General features: G+C 35.4%; 1 protein-coding gene and 1 pseudogene across 5 annotated transcripts in view; one reads left to right on the plus strand and one right to left on the minus strand.

The window, feature by feature from the left end:
- The window catches only part of ATRX (ATRX chromatin remodeler), a 241,168-nt gene that overhangs the window by 93,692 nt on the left and 125,026 nt on the right, over positions 1–22,450 (minus strand). For all 5 annotated transcript variants that reach the window (XM_075539142.1, XM_075539143.1, XM_075539141.1 and 2 more), the window contains 7 exons: positions 19,367–19,508; positions 18,569–18,678; positions 17,192–17,338; positions 16,846–17,023; positions 9,504–9,641; positions 8,210–8,385; positions 6,773–6,890 (listed from right to left, as the gene is read on the minus strand). In XM_075539142.1, the coding sequence (XP_075395257.1) occupies positions 6,773–6,890; positions 8,210–8,385; positions 9,504–9,641; positions 16,846–17,023; positions 17,192–17,338; positions 18,569–18,678; positions 19,367–19,508 (1,009 nt within the window). The remainder of the gene's footprint in view (positions 1–6,772; positions 6,891–8,209; positions 8,386–9,503; positions 9,642–16,845; positions 17,024–17,191; positions 17,339–18,568; positions 18,679–19,366; positions 19,509–22,450) is intronic.
- LOC142434702 (large ribosomal subunit protein mL42 pseudogene) lies at positions 412–6,696 on the plus strand (annotated as a pseudogene).

Here is a 22,450-nt window from a genome sequence, read left to right on the forward strand (position 1 = left end):
TTTGGTTGGAGTTTGCAACTCTTCAAAAAACTATCTTAGAAGACAGGGAGAAGATGGGCATGAAAAAAACAAGCATGAGAAGGGCTCCACACAAACCATCTGAGAAGGGCTATCCTACACTTCCTTGACAGTGAAATTCCCAACATAAAGAAAAGCAGACACTAGTTTCTTAAAGTGAAAGAGCACCAATGCCTGTCAACAGAGTCCCGTTAGTTATCGGATCCATTAATACCACTAATGGGCATGTACCACAGAAAAATTAGAGACAAGGCTGATGGGAGACAACATGGTGGTTTCCCCGTGAGGACCCGTCAAGGGAAGAAAATAGATGTGCCTGGAAGCAGGTGTTTCAAACAGTTTCTCTGCTAACATCGTTTGCCATACCATCTAATACACACATCTTGGTCCACCATGGCAGTAGCAAAAGCAACATGGGCACTGTCAAACAGAACTGCCCCGAAACATTTCTTATCAATTCGAAATGGAGTTTTATACAGTGTTTATCATCAATCTACACCACCTCTCCCAAATGACTATAATTGCAAGGTAGAGCTTGATTTGACATCAGATGGCAGGACAACAGAATGCTACCACCGTTCTGTGGACATTCCATATGAACATGCAAAACCTATTCCTCAGCTAGATCCTGTACATAACAGTGAAGAAACACATGTGCTTAAAAGTAGATTGGAAGTGAAAGATCAGCCCCTTGAACAAGGACCTATGATAGAACAACTTAGCAAAATGTTCTTTACTACAAAGCACCATTGGTATCCTCATGGGCAGTATCACAGACGTCATAAGAAAGTGAATCCTGAGCTTTTTGCTGGGTCTGGATCCTGCATCTGGGCCATTGACCTCTGGCTCTTTGGATTTGAGCCAGCAGCCTGCCCTATCACCTGCTGATCCTGGGAGTTAGCAGCAGCCTGCCACCTGACCTGCCAATATTGGATTCATTAGCCTCTGCAGCCAGAAGCCTGGCCTGCTAACCTTGGACTTATACATCTCTGCAACCGGCAGCCTGTGGTCTTCGGACTTGAGTTCATTAGCTCCCAGCTTCAAATTAGCAGATGCCTCCAGCCTAACATCCCTAGTTACAGACTTGGAAGCTGCCCTGAATTGGACTTGCCCTCTTCCTCAACACTGAGAGCCATTTTCTTGACATAAATGTCCCTCTATACATGCAAAAAAAAAGGAAATTGAATCCTCCAAAAGACAGGTGATTTCGAGATTCTCATTAGGAATTATAGAGAAATGTTATCTTTTGCCTCATTTGCCACTTGAGAAAAATATCCGATGTAGTCCCTGCTACATTACAAATAAAGTAATTTTTAAAAATACAAAAGAAATTACAGACAAAACAAAAGTGGATGTATGCTTTTCCATGTCTATTACAGCACAGTTCATAGTAGCACAAAACTAGAAGAGCAAATGTCCAACAATGGCCATAGAAGAACAATACATACACACAGCTGAATACTGGGTGTGCCTAAAAAGGCGATGAAAGCACAGAACATCCTATACCACAGAAGAACAGAGAAGCCACTGTGCTGACTGAAGTTAGTTAATAACACAAGGACAAATACTGTACGAGCCCATTACTATAAGGAAAAACACCAAATATATAAATTTTAGAGACGAATTCCCAAACAAATGGATAGAGTCGGCCTACCATCCTTAAACTACATGCATCATCCCTCTTATATACACAGCTTAAGAACCACCTCAAAAGAGATGACCTCACTTCAGTTGGGGGTCACTCCTTCAAGAAGTGGTAAAAGGGAGAAGACTATCCACTTGATGTCATTCAATAGTGAGATAAAATCCAAATCAACATTTACTCCACAGAAATGAGAAAAGGACCTTACTGGAAAGTCAAGTCAATGAAGGGAAGGGACCAACTAGATGTTAGAGGAGGCATTCATACTCCTGACAGTGAGTAAATGAGGAGGTGCAACCTCATACCAGGAAGGGATCCTCAACAATAATTATAGAGAACCCAATGGGAGAATAATGCCGGTGCTCTGATACTGGCTAGACACTTTTGACTACTTTCTGGGCAAACCTCGGTGAACCACACCATGGGCTATGTACTACGGTGATCTCAGATTGTCCTTTTGGGGGAACATATTTATTCCGCAAACACCATACAAAAAGGACATGATGTGGAAACCCCACTGAAGGAATTGAACTTTATCTGAAAATTACTTATAACCCTTGGACTTAAGACCAAAATGCCCTCGTGTGAGAATAAACAAATGATGGCCACTCAAAAACTGTGGAATTAGCAGTCATTGGATTTAGTTAGCCTTTCTCTCAGACAAATATTATTGCAAACTTGATCATGGTAGATGAAACTATAGTACAATATGATACCTGTTCAATGTATGTCCCTCCTGACCCATTTTAAATCTGTTCTAGGTTTAAGTACGTATTGCTTGTTTCTCAACAGAGGTTTTCTTTCTGGTTTAGTTTAATACTGCCAGTGGTCTTTTTCTTCTCTCTCTTTCTACACACACACACACACACACACACACACACGAGTTTTTGTTGCTTTTGTTGCTTTTTCAAATGTCACCTTGTTAATGAGGGATGTATAGAGACAATCATTGATGTAATATATTGGGGACATGGGGGGGAGGGGCTGTGGGGAAATAGGGAGCAAATAATGAATACAGGACAGGGGAAGATACACTATAACTGATTATGGTAATATATACAACTCTTAAAGTGGAAAATAAAATATTTTTTAAATAAAATAAAAATGAACTATAACGTATATGATATGTGAAGTATATCACAATAAAACTATTAGGGGAAAGTAAGTAAATTTCTAAAAGAAACATTTAAAAATATGTATCAGTAATTAATATTTTCTACAGCCTAAAAACAACTGATTCTCTTATATTTGAAAACACTAGTATTTTCTGTTATATAAAACTTTAATAAAAATTATTAAATTACTATATCTAGTATCTTTGACTACTTAGAAAGTATTTAAAAATAGATCCAGAAGGTCCTATTTTAAAACTACAAGGTGTGAAGACAGCGGATGGTGCCCGGCTAAGTTAAACAAGTGGCCATCCAACAGTAAAGCAACAAACCTACATGGAGGAAGCGCACCAGTCTGTGTGATCGTGAGGTGTCGAGACTGGGCAATAGGCATCAGAAGATTCACAACAAACAGTAAACAAACAAACAAAAATGCATTGATGACAATGGAGGGGGGTTGGAGTAGAGACCCAAAGTCCATTTTTGGACAATGGAGCATCGCCCACAAAGGGGTCACAGGGGTAAGTCAATCAGGGTACAGTAGAGCACTAATGGGTCACACAGTACACCTGTTTCCTGGAGGCCTACACACACACACACACACACACACACACACACCGCCCCCACAGCTATCACAAGCTCAATGCCACCTCCCAATCTAGACTAGACGGAAGCATGTACATAGATATAGGCAAGAGATAAAACTCAACACATGCAACCCAGGAACAGGAATGGGAATAGCGACACCAAAAGGGGGCGGGGGGGAGAGAGGTATTAAGTGAGGGGAGCACCGATCACAATGAATGGCATATAACCACACCCAGCCAGGGGGAAGAAAAACAGAAACCAGAGGGGAAGGGAGATGGCAGTCAGACTGAGATTTGAAAATAACAATCTACAGTCTATCAGGGGGCCACGAGGGGTGGGGGTGGGAAGGAGGAAAAAAATGAGGAGATGATTACAAGAGCTCAATGGAGAGTAAATGTCTAGAAAAGAACAATGGAATATATGTACAACTATGTCAGATACAATTGATGTATGGTTTGTAACAAGAGTTGTAAGAGCCCCCAATAAAATAAAACTACAAGGTACCTTTCATTGAATGGATACATTTGGTTACCTAATTAGATCTGTAATTTATGCTATAAAAAACAAAATTGTACAAAAGAAGTACTGTGTAAATGGATCACAAAACAATATTATTAAAATGCCAATACTGCAAAAGCAATCTATAGATTCAACACAATTCTGTGAGAATTCCCATGACTTTTCTTCCCCCTAAATGAAAATGACAATTTTTAAGTTCATGTGAAACTGCATGGCTTCCTGAATAGCCAAGAGATGTTGAATAAGAAAAATTAAGACTTATTTCTCAATGTCAAAATAAATCATAAATGTATAGTAATCAAAACAGTCACACAACAGCATACAAATACAAAAATATAGACAAACTGATCAAAATTCTGAGTCCAGAACTAAATGTATTCATCTAGAAACAATGAGTTTTTGACAAAGATGCCAAGTTCATTTCAAGGGAAAGAATGGCCTCTTCAACTAATAGTATTGGGGCAACTAAAAATTCCTATTCAAAAGACTGTAGTTGGAGCCACAGCTCCCAACACATGCAAAATTAACTTAAAATAGATAAGCAACCAAACTATAAGGGAGAACACCATTAACCAATAAGAACAGCAGTTCTCAACTTGTGAGTTGCGACCCCTTTGGGGGTCAAATGACCCTTTCACAGGGGTCTGCGGGTCCTAACAGTAGCAAAATTACAGTTATGGAGTAGCAATGAAAATAATGTTATGGTTGGGTCACCACACCATGAGAAACTGTATTAAAGGGTCGCAGCATTCGGAAGGTTGAGAACCACTGACTTACAAAAAAACACAAGGGTAAATACTCATAGACTTGAAATTAATCAATCAATTCTCAGATACAACACTAAAAGCCTAAGTAAAAAAGAAAAAAAGATACACTGACTTCATCAAAATAATAAAAGTCGATGCACCAAAAGATTTTATTAAGGATATTAAGAAATAAACTACAGAATGGGAAAAATATTTTAGAAGCATATAGATAAAAGGTTAATTATACAGTATATATAAAGATTTACTACAATTAACTAACAAAAAAGGCACATCTCCCAATAAAGAACTTTGAGTAGTCATTTTTCCAAAAAGAACTATAAATGGCCAAAAAAGCACATGAAAAGATGTTCAACATCATTTTTGTTTGTTTATGCTGATGAGTTGACTCTAATAGTAATGTTACATAACAGAGTAGAAGAGCCTCGTCAGTTTTACCTAGGCTGTGAACTCTACAGCAGTGTATCGCCATGTTTCCCCCTCAGAGACACTGATGGGCTTAAACAGCCATCTTTCAGTTAGCAGTAGAGCATATGCATTGCGCCCACAGAGACCTTTCCATTATTACTAGTGATTGAGGGGGGAAATCAGAGAAATCCAAATAAAATATCACCGAGTTATCACTTCAGAACCACTGAGATGGATTACACACACACACACACACACACACACACACACACACACACACACACACAGAGCAAAAGGTGCTAAAGAGGAAGTATACAATCCGAACCATCATCCATTCTTGATGGAATTGTAAAATGGTACAAGAGCTATGGAAAATAATTTTGTGATTCTTCAAAAAGTTAAATGTAGAATTAACATACAACCCTTTCCTAGAGATGTAAAAGTAGCGGAGGAAAAAAAGCATATGCACACTTATGTTCATTGCAGCATTATTCACAATAACTATAAAAGATGAAAAAAAGAAAACGAGATGCCTATCAATTGATGAATGGAAATAAATTGAAGTATATAAACACAATGGAATGCTATGCAGCCCTAAGGAAAACAGATGATTACTCGAAATATAAAGCGGATGAATCTGCGAGATATTACATTAACTGAAATGAGACGATCACAAATGAACAACCACTGTATGACCAAGTTATTAAAACAAAAATAAGTACATAATACATTGAGTAAAATAAATAGTACTGCTACAAAATCAAAGAAACCTTCTGTGTTGAAGAGAAATTAATTTTATGGCTCATCAAACCATGTTTTCGTTTTCACTTTAAAAATAATATTTAATTGTAAATTTAATGGGGATTTGCATCTCAGATCATCAGTTTTTAAAAATGAATTTTCAAGTGTAAATGAGGTGTGTGTGTGTGGAGGAGGGTTAAATTTCCGATCATTTCTGTGTATTTTCACAATAAAATAGGGAATATTTAATAGGCCCTGTCTTGTACCCTGCTTTTATCCTATTTACATAATATTTGCTGATTTATTGAGAAATGAGCTCAAGGACTTAATTTACATGTCTTCTATTAATAATGTGGCTGAAGTTGTTGCTTGTTGTTTTTAAACACACAGCAAGTTTGTATAAATTTATTTTAGTGATATATTCACAGTTACAATTTTTCTCAAATAAAAGGTCAGCATATTAAGGTCATTAAATCATTAAACCAGTTAATTCCCTGACTTAAAACAAGTTTGATTCACGGCCAATACAACTCCTGCACAGTCACCATCTGCTTTTCAGTAGTGGCTTATGTATCGTTATGTATGGTGCTGAACAGGTTTCAGTGGAGTTTCCAGACTAAGGAAAACTAATATGAAAGGTCTGTCAATCATGTGCCAAAAATAAGCTATGAAAACCATTCCATCAGCAACATACTTAAGAGAATAATGCAAGACTGGAAGGTATTTAATTGTGTATGAGTCTTCATGAGTTGGGAGCAACTTGAAAACTGCTGACAACATTCCTTGATTTTAAATTTTCTTTTAACAGCATGAGATTTTTTTAATTGAAAATACCTTGTGCTTTTACAGAAATCAGCATATCTATGTTGTTAACATGAAAATGATAAAGGAACATGATAAATGAAATTAACTAGACAACATTCTTTAGGGGAAAATATTACTTATAGATAAAGCTATATAAAACTGTGTATATTTGTTACCTGTTAGGTGATCTAAGTAGTACTGATAGAGCTTGCATTGAATAGAAGTCATTCTCACAGCTAACACATATTCATGTTTGGGGGGCAAGAACTTTGTTAATGCTGTATAATCTTTCCTCTATAATTAACAAGAAAGATAATAAAAATTAGTAAATGACAGTAATCATCTGCTCTAAGAATTCTCATGGCTTATAACTAAAAGATATATAAAGGAACATGAAAAAAGTTTGTGGGAATATTCCATTATCTCTTAATTCCACGAACTTCCTGAAGCCCTTGTAAATGAATAAATAATGGAGACATTTAAGAGAATGCAGTCAGTAAAGCCAGGCAAAGACTGGCTTTAACCATATAGTGAAACATATTGTAAAATCTGGTTGCCCTTTCTATAAAATATGCCAATATGCACATGGATAATAGATATGATCAACATGAATACAGCTCCAATTGTGACCCCCCAAAAAAAGTGTATAAAAAACTAAACTCATTGCCATCGAGTCAATGCCAATTCAAAATGAACCTATGAGACAAGGTAGAACTGTCCCTGTAAGTTTCCAAGGCTGTAACTTTATGGGAGTAGTTAGCCCCTTTCTCCCCAGGAGTGGCTGATGGCTTCAATCAGCTGACCTTGCTGATGATAGCCCAACCTGTAACCACTACGCTCCCAAGGCTCCCTAAACCACGTGTAAGCACTCGTAAAATAATTCTACCCTACAGAAAAAATAACGAGCACAAATAATTGCATTAAACAGACACTCTTTAAAGTGCAGCAGTACTCGAGGCACAGATTTTATTAGTATTTGTGGGCATTTTGATAAAATAGGATGACTTTGTTTTATATGATATCATTTTATACAGCATAAAAAACAGCCTACTTTATTTGATACATGTTTGTGTCTACAATTAGTAGTCTAGTATCAGAAGACATACAGATTTTCAAATGTATTCACTGCTTTACATACTGATCTGTGAATTAATGTACATTCACTGAAGATTCCTACTTAACAAACTAATTCTTTAGGATTTCCTAAAAAATGGATATTTGCTAATTCATCCTGGCCTTTTCTACCAACATTTAAAATAAATAAGGTTCTTAACACTAGACTAGAGTAGTGACCATGGGGCATTCTTAAACATAATAGCTGGCTTTTCCTCAAACATAATCTCTTAAGTGTGAAGAAAACCAAAACATTAATTAAAATGTGAATCCATATATCTGGCAAATGAATTAATCAATCATGCTCTAATTTCAGAATGTTATTTTAAAATTTTTAAGTTCAATGCAGAGTAATTTTAACCACAATATAAGGGATTTAAGTATAAAACCAAAAATAAGGGAAAGAAAATATAAACCATTTCAAGTTTAAATTCAGAAGTATTTCAGTATCACAATATTAGAAACTAACAGTGTTTTACGACAATTGAACATATTTATACCTGAACACATCCAGCTAACATCTCATACAGAATATGAGCACGTTTTTTCATCACTCTGACATCTACCATGGTAGAATCGGCACATTGACCATTTTGGATTGGATTTATAAATCTGTTCCTGAACTCCTTAATGGATCCAAGCAAATTTTCCTTGATAAAATTAACCATGCAATGATCTAAAAGAGAAGACATTAATTCATTAATGCCAATATTCAAAATGGCTCAGAAATATTTTTTCGGATGGATTGCTCCTTTTAAAAACCTGCCTTAAAAGAAATGACTATGCTACAAAGTAAGTGAATTGCCTAAACCAGGTAAGAAACAAGAAAAATCATCACTATAAAAACACTAAATGCATTGTATATTATTATTCATAGCAAATATTAACTAAAAGGCAAGCGTACATTAATTATAACCATACTGTAAAGGTCAGTGAAGATAACATATGAAATGAACTTAGATGAGGAATCAACACAATAAAATTAGTTAATAAGCTACTATCCTAAAATAATACATTAGTTAATAAACTACTATCCTAAAGTAATCCTAACTCAATTCTAGAAGTCCTTAAAAGTGCTATTTCCCTATGTTAAATAGGATAAAAATGTAAAATAACACTTTCACAAGTGTAACCACAGAACCAAATAGGAGAAAACAGGAACAGATAATATGAAATAAAGTTGTGATAAAAAAAGCTTACATAACAGGAATTCCAAAAAAAGGACATCAAATTAAGAAAATGCTATTACTAAAGAACAAATGGAAGATTTAGTGAAATATTTTTATGTGTTATTTATTGGTTGAATGCTTTTGCGTTCCTACTTAAGTGTCACCATATGTATACAGAAATGAATAAAATTACTAATTACAGACAAATCACTCCTCCTCAGCATACTCATCATTCCTTGGAAACACAGATCTCCTCCCAATGCTTATTTCCTGAAATATTTATGTATATCTTTTTATTTCTTATAATATCATCTGAGTAGCAATATGATATGTATTTGAACTTTCAAAAAGCAATTGTTAGACTTGTAAAACAATTTTAAAACATTTTGCATTCTATATTTATATTTGAACATTCACAATAGCAATATCTAGGCTGAGGTTTACCATTAACATTTATAACCTATCCCACTTAAAAATTATTTTTTTCATAAAAGACTAACAGACTTAATTAAGTATATCTTAATTACAGACTACCCAAGAACTAGCAAAAGGTGAATTGTAAAGTGATCAAAATGTATCTAAAACAAAGCCAATGTTCCAGTAGAGGTACAAATATGTAACTTACACTCAATTAGGTTATTTTGAAGGGGCGTTCCTGTTAAAATAATCCTCCTCCTGGATCGTATAGAATTCATAGCTTTTGAAACAGCAGATGCTTCATTCTTTAGTATATGACCTTCATCGCAAACAACAAAGTCAGGGCCTATAAAAAATGTTAAGAAAACAACATTTAGCATTATATAATGAAACAAAATGTTATGGTTTTGAGTAAATAAACTCGTTTATAATGGTGGACTTGTGGGAAAATAAGACAATACCATAGTAAGAATAATCTTTTATTTATAGGTCTATTTGGTTAAAATTGCACTAACAAGCAATAATTGTATCTCAAAAGTGAAGTATGAATGACAATGTTTGTTTGTTTTTTGGTTTTAAAAATTATATCTAAGGTCCTCTGTGTATACAATAATATACAAGAGTAAAAATACTCTTAAAGGTATAAAAGATCACTCCCAACAGATTTGGAGAATTTAATAAAACCCCTTTAATAAATGACAAACCATATCTGAAGATATACTTAAACATTAGGCTATCATGTATTAATTATTATCCTGCACCAAGTATCAAAGGCTGCTAATTACGAGTTCAGTGGTTCCAACCCACCACCCAGTCTGTGGATGAAAAATGAGGCCATCTATTTTATGAATTACAGCCTCAGAACGTCAAAATAAGCAGTTCTAACTCTGTCCTACATAGTTGCTGTAGTTGGAATTGACTACAAGGCAGTAAGAACAACAATTTATAGCTCCATGAAAAGATAATTTTTACATTACATTGTAAGAAAAAATATAAAAGATACAATATGCCTGGCAGTTTTCCCAATGTAACTTACTGTACATAATTATTATTACTGGAGAAAATTTTAAGTACTAAAGGACAAATTAACTGATAAATGGGTATGAAGTGTGGTGAGAACATTTTTAAAGCTCTAAGAGATCTTCCACCTAGAGTTCTTTGCAAATAAATACATACACTAATTTTGAAAACATTACAAGCACAGTAGTTTCAAAAAGTTCACAGAAATATTTCAGAATCAATTCATTCCATTTGTCCACAAAATGGTAAGCCTCTTTAAAAATTGTTTAATGAAAAAGTCAAAATATACCACTTGCTTGTGGTATAATATACATTACTTAAAATTTTACATATTTATTGGCAAGTAATTCAAATATCATAGAACTTAATTCTTCAATTACATGAAGAAAAGTTGTGCAATCATCACCACAATCAATTTCAGAACATTTCCTTCTTTCTTGTACTCAGTGTTGCTAGGACCCCATGTCCTCTGATCTTTCCTGCTACACCCCTCCAAAAAAACCTCACTGTCATGGAGCCAATGCTCAAATCACAGTGACCCTATAAGCAGGGTAAAACTGCCCCTGTGGGTTTCCATTATTATAACTGTTTATAAGAGTAGAAAGACCTGTCATACTCCCATGGAGAACCTGGTAGTTTCGAAGTGCTAACCTTGCAGTTAGCAGTCAAATGCATACCCACTACACCACCAGGGTTTCTGCCATACCCCTAGGTAATAATTAATCCAGTTTCTAGCTCTATATATTTAGCTATCTTGGATTTCTACAGAAAGTCCTAAAAAAGACAACCAAAAAAAAAATCAAACAACAACAAAACAGAGTAAGCTCAAATAGAAATCAGAAACTACTAGGAACTAAAACTACTTTAAAATAACTCAAAAGGGAAATTGAATGAGAAGGTGTTACATTTTAATCTAAATACATCTGTGATAATCAATTTTATAGTGCTCTGTCTGAAAACAGGGATATTTATATTTCTGGACTATGGTCAGAAGGGATTCACGGGGCACTTAATCCATGTGGGGAACCTGTGAGTGGATTTGGGGCTACCACAGTCATTCTCAGCCTGCTTCAAATCAGATGTTCACAATTTACGCTCTACCAATAATCCTTACTCCAGAATTGGGTTTTATTTATTTCTAATCCTTGGATCACACAAACTGCTGTGCTTCTATGTGGAGTAAGCTGACACATAACTTAGATAGCTGATGGCAGCTTGTTTGAAGACAAGCCTTTAAAACTCCGGTTGCTCCCAGAAGAATCCCAGTAACAGACTTCAGGGGTAGGGCATAGCACCTCCACAGATGTGATTGGCAAACAATGAATGATGCATGACATACTCAAAGAAGATGAAAAGAATACACAGGGCCACCAAACCAAAAAGAACTAGTAGGCATTCAACCACTTCAAGAGATAGTATACGGTATGACAGAGAGCAACAGTAAACTTACAGGTTGGGGAGAGAGGCCGGCATACCATAACCACATGAAAGCAAACCAAGAGGGAATAATGAAAGGGACGGTCTCAACACACCAAGCCCAGAAGATGACATCCCTGCACAGCAATGCTAAGGCAGAGAGAGGACTGTAGGGCCAACAACAGCTCAAGACATGTTGCCCCCTAACTGGAGCACACCACAACATGTTAGGGCAGGAGGAAGGTAAAAGGAAACAGAGGAACGAGCTAGGAAGCTATGAATAGAGGTACAAGCATAGGTGTGTACATATACAAATACACTGATTCATAAAAATAGAGGTATTGGCCTACCTACATACGTTTATATAGCAATACACAGAGGTAGTGGACAGACCTCAGGCCTCTACTCATTCCCTCCCTCAATACAAGTACTCTTTGTTCTAACAACCTGGCATTCTGTGATGCTTACCCTCCTGGCACAATGGCTAAATACAAAATGGATGCACAAGCAAATGTAGTGAAGAAAGCAGATGGTGCCCAGCTATTAAAAGATATAGTGTCTGAGGTCTTAAAGGCTTAAAGTTAAACAAGCAGCCATCTAGCAGATAAACAACAAACCCACATGGAAGAAGCACACCAGCCGCGTGCAATCATGAGGTGTCATCGGGCCCAGAAACAGGCATCAGAAGACCCATAACAAACAAACAAAAGAAATCATATTGTTGAGAACCAGGGGGAGCCAGAGCAGAGACCCAAAGCCCCTTTGTAGACAATGGGACATCCCCGCCGCACAAGGTTACAGGGAAGGGATGAGTCAACCAGGGCACAGTAAAGCACCAGTGAAACACCCAATATTCCTCTGGTTCCTTAAGGCTTCCTCAGCCCCAATTATCATCGCAGTGCTGCCTCTCACTTCAGACTAGACCGGAGCATGTACACAGGTACAGATAACTAATAAGAGCTCACAGCACACAGACTTCAGGAACAGGAATGGGACTAGCAGTATCAGATGGGTAGGGGGCAAGTGGGGAGAGGAGGGAAAGAAGAGGGAACTGATAGCAATGCTCGACACATAACCCACCCCACCCTCCAGAAGGATGGACAAGAGAAACTATGAGCGAAGGGAGACGGGGGTCTAAGATATGAATATAATAATAATTTAGAATTTATCAAGGGGTCAAGGGGGCTGGGAACAGAGCTGACACCAAAGGCTCAACAGAAAGTAAATGTCTAGAAAATAATGATGGCAACATATGTACAAATGATACAATTGATGCATGGATTGTTACAAATGTTGTAAGAACACCAAGAAAATGATCTTTTAATGAAAAAAAGTGATAGTATATGAGCAAGAATCAATAGAAGTGAAGTCCAAACTCCAAAGATGGCATTAGCAAAAAACGAATCTCCAGAACTTAATGGAACACCAAATAAAATGTTTCAATAACAAAATGTCGATTTGTTAACAAGCTATATATTTCTTTTTTTCCCCTTTTTCTTGTTAATCATTTTATTGGGGGTTCACTCAACTCTTTTCACAATCCATCCATACCATACATCGTGTCAAGAACATATGTACATTTGTTGCCATCATCATTCTCAAAACATTTGCTTTCTACTTGAGCCCTTGGTATCATCTGCTCATTTTTCCCTTCCCTCCCTAACCCCCTCCCTCATCTCATAATTTATAAATTAAGTAATTTATAAATTATTATTTTTCCATATCTTACACTGTCCGATTTTCCCCTTTACCCATACATATTTATTTTGAATGCTAAAGTCTTCAACAAGGAAAAATTCCCTTTTATACAAGAGATCTAAATGATTTCTATTACCTACTTATTGTTCATGTAGCCTAAATGGGCATCTGATTTTTTGGAGGTCAATTTATTAATATCTTTTCAAGATCTAAACTGTGTAGGCCCTTTAAATTATTATTCACATTTCTAGAAATTCATTGTAAAGAAATATTTCATAAGTGCCTACAATTACATGAAATAATATATTTCAGAGAACTCCTTGTTGTAATGGAAAACAGTAAACAGCCTAAAACCTCGTTGACAGAAAACTATGATACAATGGTACTCTCTATGACAAAAGTAATCATGTCTATCACTTGAAAGTGGGTAGAGACTGGGGGACTTCCCAAGATGAATGGCAATTATTTATCCATCATGTCTGAAAACTAATTCATACTCATTGCTCAGTTTCCACCTGAAATATAGACAAAGTTATGGGGGTACGGGAGCACCAATACTAAAAGGTATATACACCTTAAAATAATTAATCATCTGAGATCTTTACACAAAGTTCAAAAGGGTTTACAAAGAAAGGATAATGGAAATAGGAAAGACTGGGAGGAGGTGGGATAAGATATGCTTTATTGTAACGACTGTGGTTAAAAAGAAGATGCAACAAAATGTGTAGGAACTATTTAAGAAAAATGAACTGTTGTGTAAACCTTCACCCAAATCACAATAAAAAAACATTAAAAAATAAAACAATTTGTCTGTTCCTCAAAAAGTTGAACATATACACCAAAAAATAAGACTTTGATACATATGAAGAGGCCAGGGACCGGGGTGGGGAAAGGGAAACAGGATGGATAGGCGTGTAAGCGAGACTCAAAAAAGACAGGGTTTAACGGGATAGACAGAGAAATGAAATGAAAATCGCTCCATTAATAAAAAACAACTTCCAGATTCCTTATCCTTCAGATCTAAATATTGATCTGACTAGGTAAGGGGTGGAGCGCATAGAACTGAAATGAACTTACGAGTCTTCGGTGACATACAAAAAGAAAAATTGAACAAAGAATTGTTAAATTTCTCATCACCATAAACAAAAATTCACTGCTTCCTAAACAATGGTTCCCGTCTCCTCCTTCCTTGCTCTAGGTTGAAATTCTGACACATTCTACAATATAGATGAAGTTAGGAATTATAATGTTGAATAAAGAAAGGTATAGACATAGGGCAAATATTATTTGATCCCAATTATATGTCATTAATGCAATAATTCACTATCATCAATTGCCTTAAATCAGAGAAAACAACTTTAGGAAAGAAAACATACATTGGAAAAATAAAATTAATAATTTTAAGGCCAGGTAATTCCTCTATTGGCCTGATACTTCAAAATTAGCTGAGAAATATTACATATAAATATTCTTACTAAATTGTAAAACTTAGTAGAGATTTAATGTTTTCCTTTTATTATAAGTTATATAACTAGCCTTGAAGAGGTGGATTAAACTTGATGACAATGGGTTTGGTTTTCAGTTTCGTGTGATTCCTATGGAAAGGCAGATTCATTTTCCAAATATGACAGATAAGCTAAGGGTAATCCAAGATTTATTTTTTTAAAATCAAAAATATATTTATAAAGGAAAACCCATTGGAGAGCTTCTTCAAACTGATATATCTTATCTTTTAGAAACACAAGCTAACATGACATGTACTGGTAAAAGATTGAAAGCTTTACTACTAGACAAGATGACCATTCTCATCACCTATATTCAATGTTATATTTGAGCAGAGCAATTATGTAAAAATCAAAAAGTTATCCAGATTGGAAAGAGATAAAGCTTTCTCTATTCACAAATGACAGGATCTTATACATAGAACACTAGAAAAGAATCCATTCTAAACAACTGTTGAGACTCAGAATCAAATAAAGTGCTGTGGGAGGGAAAGGCTTTGTTAGAATTACCGTATATACTCGAATATAAGTTGAACCGAGTATAAGCCGAGGTACCTAATTATTACCTGGGAAACGAGAAAAACTGATTGACTCGAGTATAAGTCTACGGTGGGAAATGCTGGATGTGAATTAACACAGAGACCAAAGGGGAGAGATGGAGCGCATCCACAGACACATCCTTACTGGTTCAGCTGCCGGTGTGATGTGTGTAAGTGAATCACTATGGGTGCTTCTGTGGATTGGAGCCGTCCACATCATAGGACGTCTCTGATTGGTTAGATGTGAATAAACAAACATTCAAAGCCCTGCAGTGTCAGCGGGGCTTTGAATGAACAGTGGAGGAATGGCAGTCACCTGTGAGATGTTACACCTCGCTGGGGTACCACTGACCCATGTATAAGCCGAACCCCAGTTTTTCGGCACATTTTTATGCTGAAAAACTTGGCTTATCCACGAGCATATACGGTGGTTTAAAAGAAAAGACAATTAAGCACTTAAATTACCATTCTAAGCTGTTCACAGGAAATCTTGGGAGAAAATCTGCTAAAATGATACTAGTTCACCAGTTTTTATTTCTATAAGAAATAACCATAAAATATTTGATAGCTATTTTAATCATGGGAAAAGGTAAAATACTTAGGCTAGAGATTATAATGGCAACATTACTTTGGCATGTATCAATTATGTCAGCATTTTTAAATGATGTAAAAATGTGGATTCCAAAGAAAACAGTTACTTAGAAAGCGATAATTATATTTCTTAGGAAACACCTAAAGACTAAGTAATATCTTGAACTAAAAAGAAACGAGAGAAATTTGTAAAAGAAAAAAATTTATACATAAATTAGTACTCTTACATAAAAGTTGATTTTAGTTGGCAAGGAGTACAACTTTGCTGCTTTTTCTATGTGGCCAACACAAAAGTGTATGAAGAAAACTGACCAGCTAAATATGTGGCTCTCACGTCAGGTTACTGTCAGTATGAGACAACTTTGAAAATATTAACTGTCCACAGTAATAGCTCTTTACAAGGTAAAGATGAGCATGCAGAAATTCTTCGAATATGGAAAAAGACGTAATACTTATTTTAAAAGTATGAAGAAAGGTCTTGTTTTTCTCAGAATTAGAAGACTGTGCAAATGTGATGCAGTCACCTGATATTATGTTTAACTGTTTATAAGTTCTCTCTTAAAAGCCGCAAATACTTCCAGACTACACAATTAAATTCTGAACTGGCAACAATAAAGTCTTGCCTTCATGAAATGGCACTAGGATGTTTTTAAGACATAAACTTGAAAGAAAAGAAAATAAAGTACAGCAACTTAAGTTTTATACAATAAGAATTTGTTAAATAAAACATACATATATATATTTTTATTCAACTTCATTTTTTTATCTCAATGCTTCAACTTACCTGGATCAACCAAAGCTTTGTTAAAAATTTCTTTAAGTTTCCTACTTTTCACATTTCTTCCTTGAGCAAGATTTCTGTACATCTCATAGCCTATAATCATAACACCGCCAGCTTCTTGCCACCGCTGGAGCATGTAGCTTCTCTCTTGAGGACGTTTCACAGTGGCTAATTCAGAGACCTTTTATAAGAAAGTAAACATTTTTTAACGTACCTATTACGAATATATGAATACTAAGTCCCTCCACTGACATATGCATTACTGGTAATTATACATATTTTTTCTCTCTCTAAGCATGTAATTCACAGTTATTTTCATAATAGAAAATATTATAAATCTGCTACCTACCTCAAGCTTCTCATCGTCTTTTAATCCCTCCTGCCACTTCTCAAATTCATTCATCCAATTCAGAGCCGTGTTAAGAGGACAAACCACTAAAGCTGTGCTGAAATCCAGTTTCTCACACAAAAGTACTGTATGAAGAAAACTGACCACCTAAAATTAAAAATATATATTATGTTACCATTTGATTTAAGCATCTGAAAAAAATATAGCAATCAATCAAGAGGTCATAATTTCCTAACCATATACAGTACACATGAGAAGTAAAGGTGCTCAATTAGATGTATGTAAGGTTCTGTCAACTCTGAACTTCCATCAACTATAATCAACATGAAAATTGTAAATATAAGATTTTGCTATATCGACTGCTTCTTTTTTAGTCCCTAATTCTTAGTGTCTTGTAGCAAATACAAATGTCCAATTAGAGAATATTATTTAAATCTTTTTATTTTAAGGGAAAAACATGAGGCTTTCTACTCCCTTAAAGAGTTACAGTCTCAGAAACTAACAGGGAGTTCTACCCTATCCTGTAAGGTTGCTGTGAGTCAGAATCAACTTAATGGCAGTAAATTTGGGTGTGGTTTTGTTTTTCCATTTTAAAAGTATTCTAGATCACTGTAATAATAACCTTATAGCTTATGAATACGTATATACTAATCTCAGATTTGTTTTAAGTCCTGCCATTCAGAAATACAAGGATTTTAGAGTGAAAATGCATTCTCATTGTTATCGCATCATAAACTTTTAAAACTTCTACAAGAAACTCCTTTCACTTAAGTCTTTGCAGTAGTTGTCATCTATGCATGCCTATAATGGCACTCCCTTACTTCTGTGCTCAAGCATCACCTCATAAAACAAGCCTTCCTCAGAGGGAGGGAAAAAAAAAAAGAGGACCTGATGCAAAGGGCTTAAGTGGAGAGCAAATGCTTTGAGAATGATTGGGGCAGGGAATGTATGGATGTGCTTTATACAATTGATGTATGTATATGTGTGGATTGTGATAAGAGTTGTATGAGCCCCGAATAAAATGTAAAATAATAATAATAAAAACAACAAGCGGCCATCTAGCAGGGAAGCAATAAAGCCCACATGGAAGAAGCATTAAAAAAAAAAAACAAGCCTTCCTCAACTCTATTCCCTCTTAGTGCTCATTATCTGAATGTATATATATTTCCATTTGGTTTGCTTAAAACTCTTTCCCACTAAATTGTAAGCTACTTGAGAATAGGGCTCTGGTTATTCTTCTCATTTGTATTTTCTCTAGCCCTTATAACTGTGCCTGGGGTGTAAAAGAATATAACATATTTTTCTTGACTTAATAAATGCACAATAAATAAATAAATGCACAAAACCAGAACACCGTCAACATTCTTCCGTTCTTACCTGTAAAGTCTTGCCGAGGCCCATGCAGTGGGCAAGAATGCATCCTGAACCTGGAGATTTCTTTGTTTTCTTGACAGACTCACAGCAGCAATCCCACATAAACTGCACACCTAAAAATGACAGCTTCGTTACAGTCAAGTGAAAGGTCCAAGATTAAAACCTTCCCTCATAATCACATTACATCTTCTGAGAAACAGAGTAAAAGAAAATATTCAGAGCTAAAGAATTTCCTAAATAAGTAGTAGATAAGACATAATGCATTTAATATAGACACACAAAACAACAGTATTTTTCTAAAAGATCACAATTACGTGGGTTGGTCAAAAGATACAGATGAATAATCTAAAACGGAAAATTTCCCCAAAGAGTTTCCTATCAAATAAACTTGGTATCCCCAAGAAGCAGCTACACTTTGTCTTGTAGGATATCTATTAATCAGGATTGACTCCATGAATTCAGAATACATATCTCTACTCCTACACCCACCCCCAGCCCCTCACACTGCCCTTAGCTTACCATTGCAGACCAGGTGAATAAGTAACATCCACTTGCTATATACACCCACTTTCAAACTAGCACTGTCTTCATCTTACAAAAGAGCCATGAAGCACACAATATATATCAGGTATAGACATTTATTTTTCCTCATGCAGCAAGAGCTCCGTAAGGGAAAGCCCTGTGTTTGTTTTGCCCACAAACATATCACTAGTGTTTAGCAGAATATGAGACACATATGAGAGAGTGAAATACTGTTAACATTTAACTAAACATGATTTATTACATCTAAGAGTTCCTTACCATCTACTTGATGGGGTTTCAACTTGATAACCATATTTCGATGAACCTGCACTAAAGGTTCTTTGGTTTCTTCATCTTCATCTAAAACCAATTTAGTTGTTATTGGACACTTGGTGGGCGAAGCATCTTCAATTTCTATCACCTATAAGAAAGCAAGTTGTTGAGAGACTCACATAAATCTTATAAGCAATAGTGAAATATAATCTTACCTATGGAGTTTTACCAAAATATAGACAAGGTGGTGACTCTCATACAATTCACACAGTATTTTGGTTTAGTAAGGCAACAAAAGAACCCAAGTCTATGTTTTCCAAAGTAGAAGTGCTCTATAGGATTTTGAATCATTGTGGAAATGGCAGTGGTTTGCTCAATGCTTCTTACATGAGATCTCTAAATAGAAATATATCAGGTAGAGTTGAGAGAAAGAGGTAACCAGTGCCCCAAACTAATCTATGGCATCAACATGAAAATTTGGATAATGGGGTAGCAAAATTCCAGGAATGTTTCTATTTCTCTAGGAAACATTTAAAAATATATATAAGGGTGTTCGGGTTGTTGTAAAGGTGGGACGGGATTGGTGTTTAATAAAAAGGGAAGGAAAGGGTAACATAAATATAAATATTCTACAATATGACAGACAGTTTACATGAAGTGTCCAGCTTAAGATATCAGCAGGACCCCACTGAAAAGCACTGTAAATACTGTTATAAAAGGGAGAAATGGGGGGCGGGCAGAAAAAAATAATAAAAGGAAGAAATGTAGAAATATTGTGTTAAGACCCACATGCACAAAAGCATGTCAAGAATATGTAATGTCTTCTAGTTACAAAGAGAAAACAAGTATAGAAAAATATCTCTTATAAAAAAAGCACCACCACGGAGTCAATTCAAACTCATTGCTACTCTATAGGACAGTAGAAAAGTGTCTGTGGATTTCCAAGGGTATTAATCTTTGCTGGAGCAGAAAACCTCATCTCTATACCTCAGAGCAGCTCTTGGGTTTGAACTGCTGACCTGTAGTTTAGCACCCCTACATGTACCGCATTACACTACCAGGGCTCCTCTCAATTAAAAGAAAGGTTAATTAAACATGTGAGTATGTGTACACACCCACAACTTTCCTATTTTTATTATAATCTCCAGCCATTGCACACTTTAACTGGATGAGAGGTACAGGTATTCCGATTTCACATAAAATAAAAACCGAGGGTCAAAGAAGTTACTTAACCTGCAAAATAGAACTGTTAAGTATGGTAACACTGGGACTCAGTCAGAGCGTAATGCCATGCTCATAACCAAGACATAGATCTATGTAACAAAAAAATTCATGTGTAGTTTTGTGGTCCATGAAAAGTAACAGTTTCATCATTTAAGTATTACACACATTAAGAAGTTTAATAAAATTTTAGCCATTGAATTTTTCCTATTTAGAATTACAAGAACAAATGGATTTTTAAATATTTACTATAATAACTTTCAATTACCTACGAGTGGAAGAACAATATAAAGAACACTATTACTGTCACTTAGCTTCACAAAATATCAAGTTACAGCCAGTTTTATTTCACCAATGCCCTTTAACTCATTCTCTAACTCATTACTTCTCACAAATTATTTTGAAGCAAACGTAGAAAAGCATACAATTTTACCTGTATGTGTTTCAGAATTGCTCTTTAAAAGGACTATTACTTTCTAATATCACAATATCATAATAACAGATAAAATAACAGGAAGTCATTTATTTTTATAAATTACCTACACAGACACTATAATTATATATAAATCATTAGTGGTATTTACATCAAGATTAATATTAATAGCACAAGCCATTTCATATGCAAAGTCTATATCTACGTGTTACTTAAACTCTGTTGGCTTTAATTTTGTCATGTGGAAACTGAAAAAAATGTCTAAGGAGTCCCAATAGAGGTAGATATTAACACATTGCGGACGGATCCCAAGTTTACTCGTGTTTCGTGCGCCATCTGTTACAGAGCATCACGAGATAACTCGTGATTTTTACACGCTGTCTTCAGATGTCATCTGCTTGGATATATTTTTAACTACTTCGTCTATTTAGGTGTTTACATCAGTAGTGAATGTATCAAACTCGATTGTTTTCATGTCCTTTTTGATTATTTCACATTTTAGTGCATTTTGGTTAAATCAAAGTTACTATTTGTTTGAATTGTTTTGCAAAGAACTGTGCACTTATTATGATCAAACCTCAATGAAATGTAAAACATCACCTCAATCGCTCAAGTGGTCTCCCGTTACACAAAAAGACATGAAGAAATTCTTAGCCCTAATTCTTCTAATTTTTCAAAGTAATATGGATTATGCTGATTTTTTAAAACAATTTATTGGGGCTCATACAGTTCTTATCACATATGCTGATTATTTTTACAAATTTATAATTTCATGAAGATTATAGTTCATAAAAGTAATAATGTTCCGCACACATTGCAAAATATTGTTTCATGATGTGAGACATTTTATATTCAAAAACTGAACATTATAAATAAATGATAAAAAAGTTGATGGGATGTAAACCCATTTATGGTTCAACGCAAAAAAAAAACAACCTAACAGCTGAGAAAATACCCAGCCACTTGGATAAGATGGTAAAAAAATATCCAGTCTTTAGTGTGTTAAGTAAGACAACAGTTGTAAAATATCTGGCACACACGAAGTATTTATTTACTAAATTGCCATTGTGTCCCTAGCCTCGAAGTACATTGACTTCAGATTGCTTGAACAAAGGCTATTATTCGAAATTGAAAATTCCCCATATGTCTTGACTTACTTACAAGGTGTAGCAGACAGAATGCTACCATGGTCCCTAAGATTACCACCCTCTGATATAAACAGTCTGTGTAATATACTCTCAAGTATAGACAATATCTGCGGATATGATGAGGTATCACTCCCACAGTTTGGTTATTAATTAGAGTATATAAACGTGTATAAGCCGAGTTTTTCAGCACAAAAAATGTGCTGACAAACTGGTGTTTGGCTCATACACGGGTCAGCGGTACCCCAGCAAGGTGTAACATCTCGCGGGAGACTGCCGTTCCTCCACTGT

This window comes from Tenrec ecaudatus, chromosome X (genome assembly GCF_050624435.1).
Source record: "Tenrec ecaudatus isolate mTenEca1 chromosome X, mTenEca1.hap1, whole genome shotgun sequence".
NCBI lineage: Eukaryota > Metazoa > Chordata > Mammalia > Afrosoricida > Tenrecidae > Tenrec > Tenrec ecaudatus.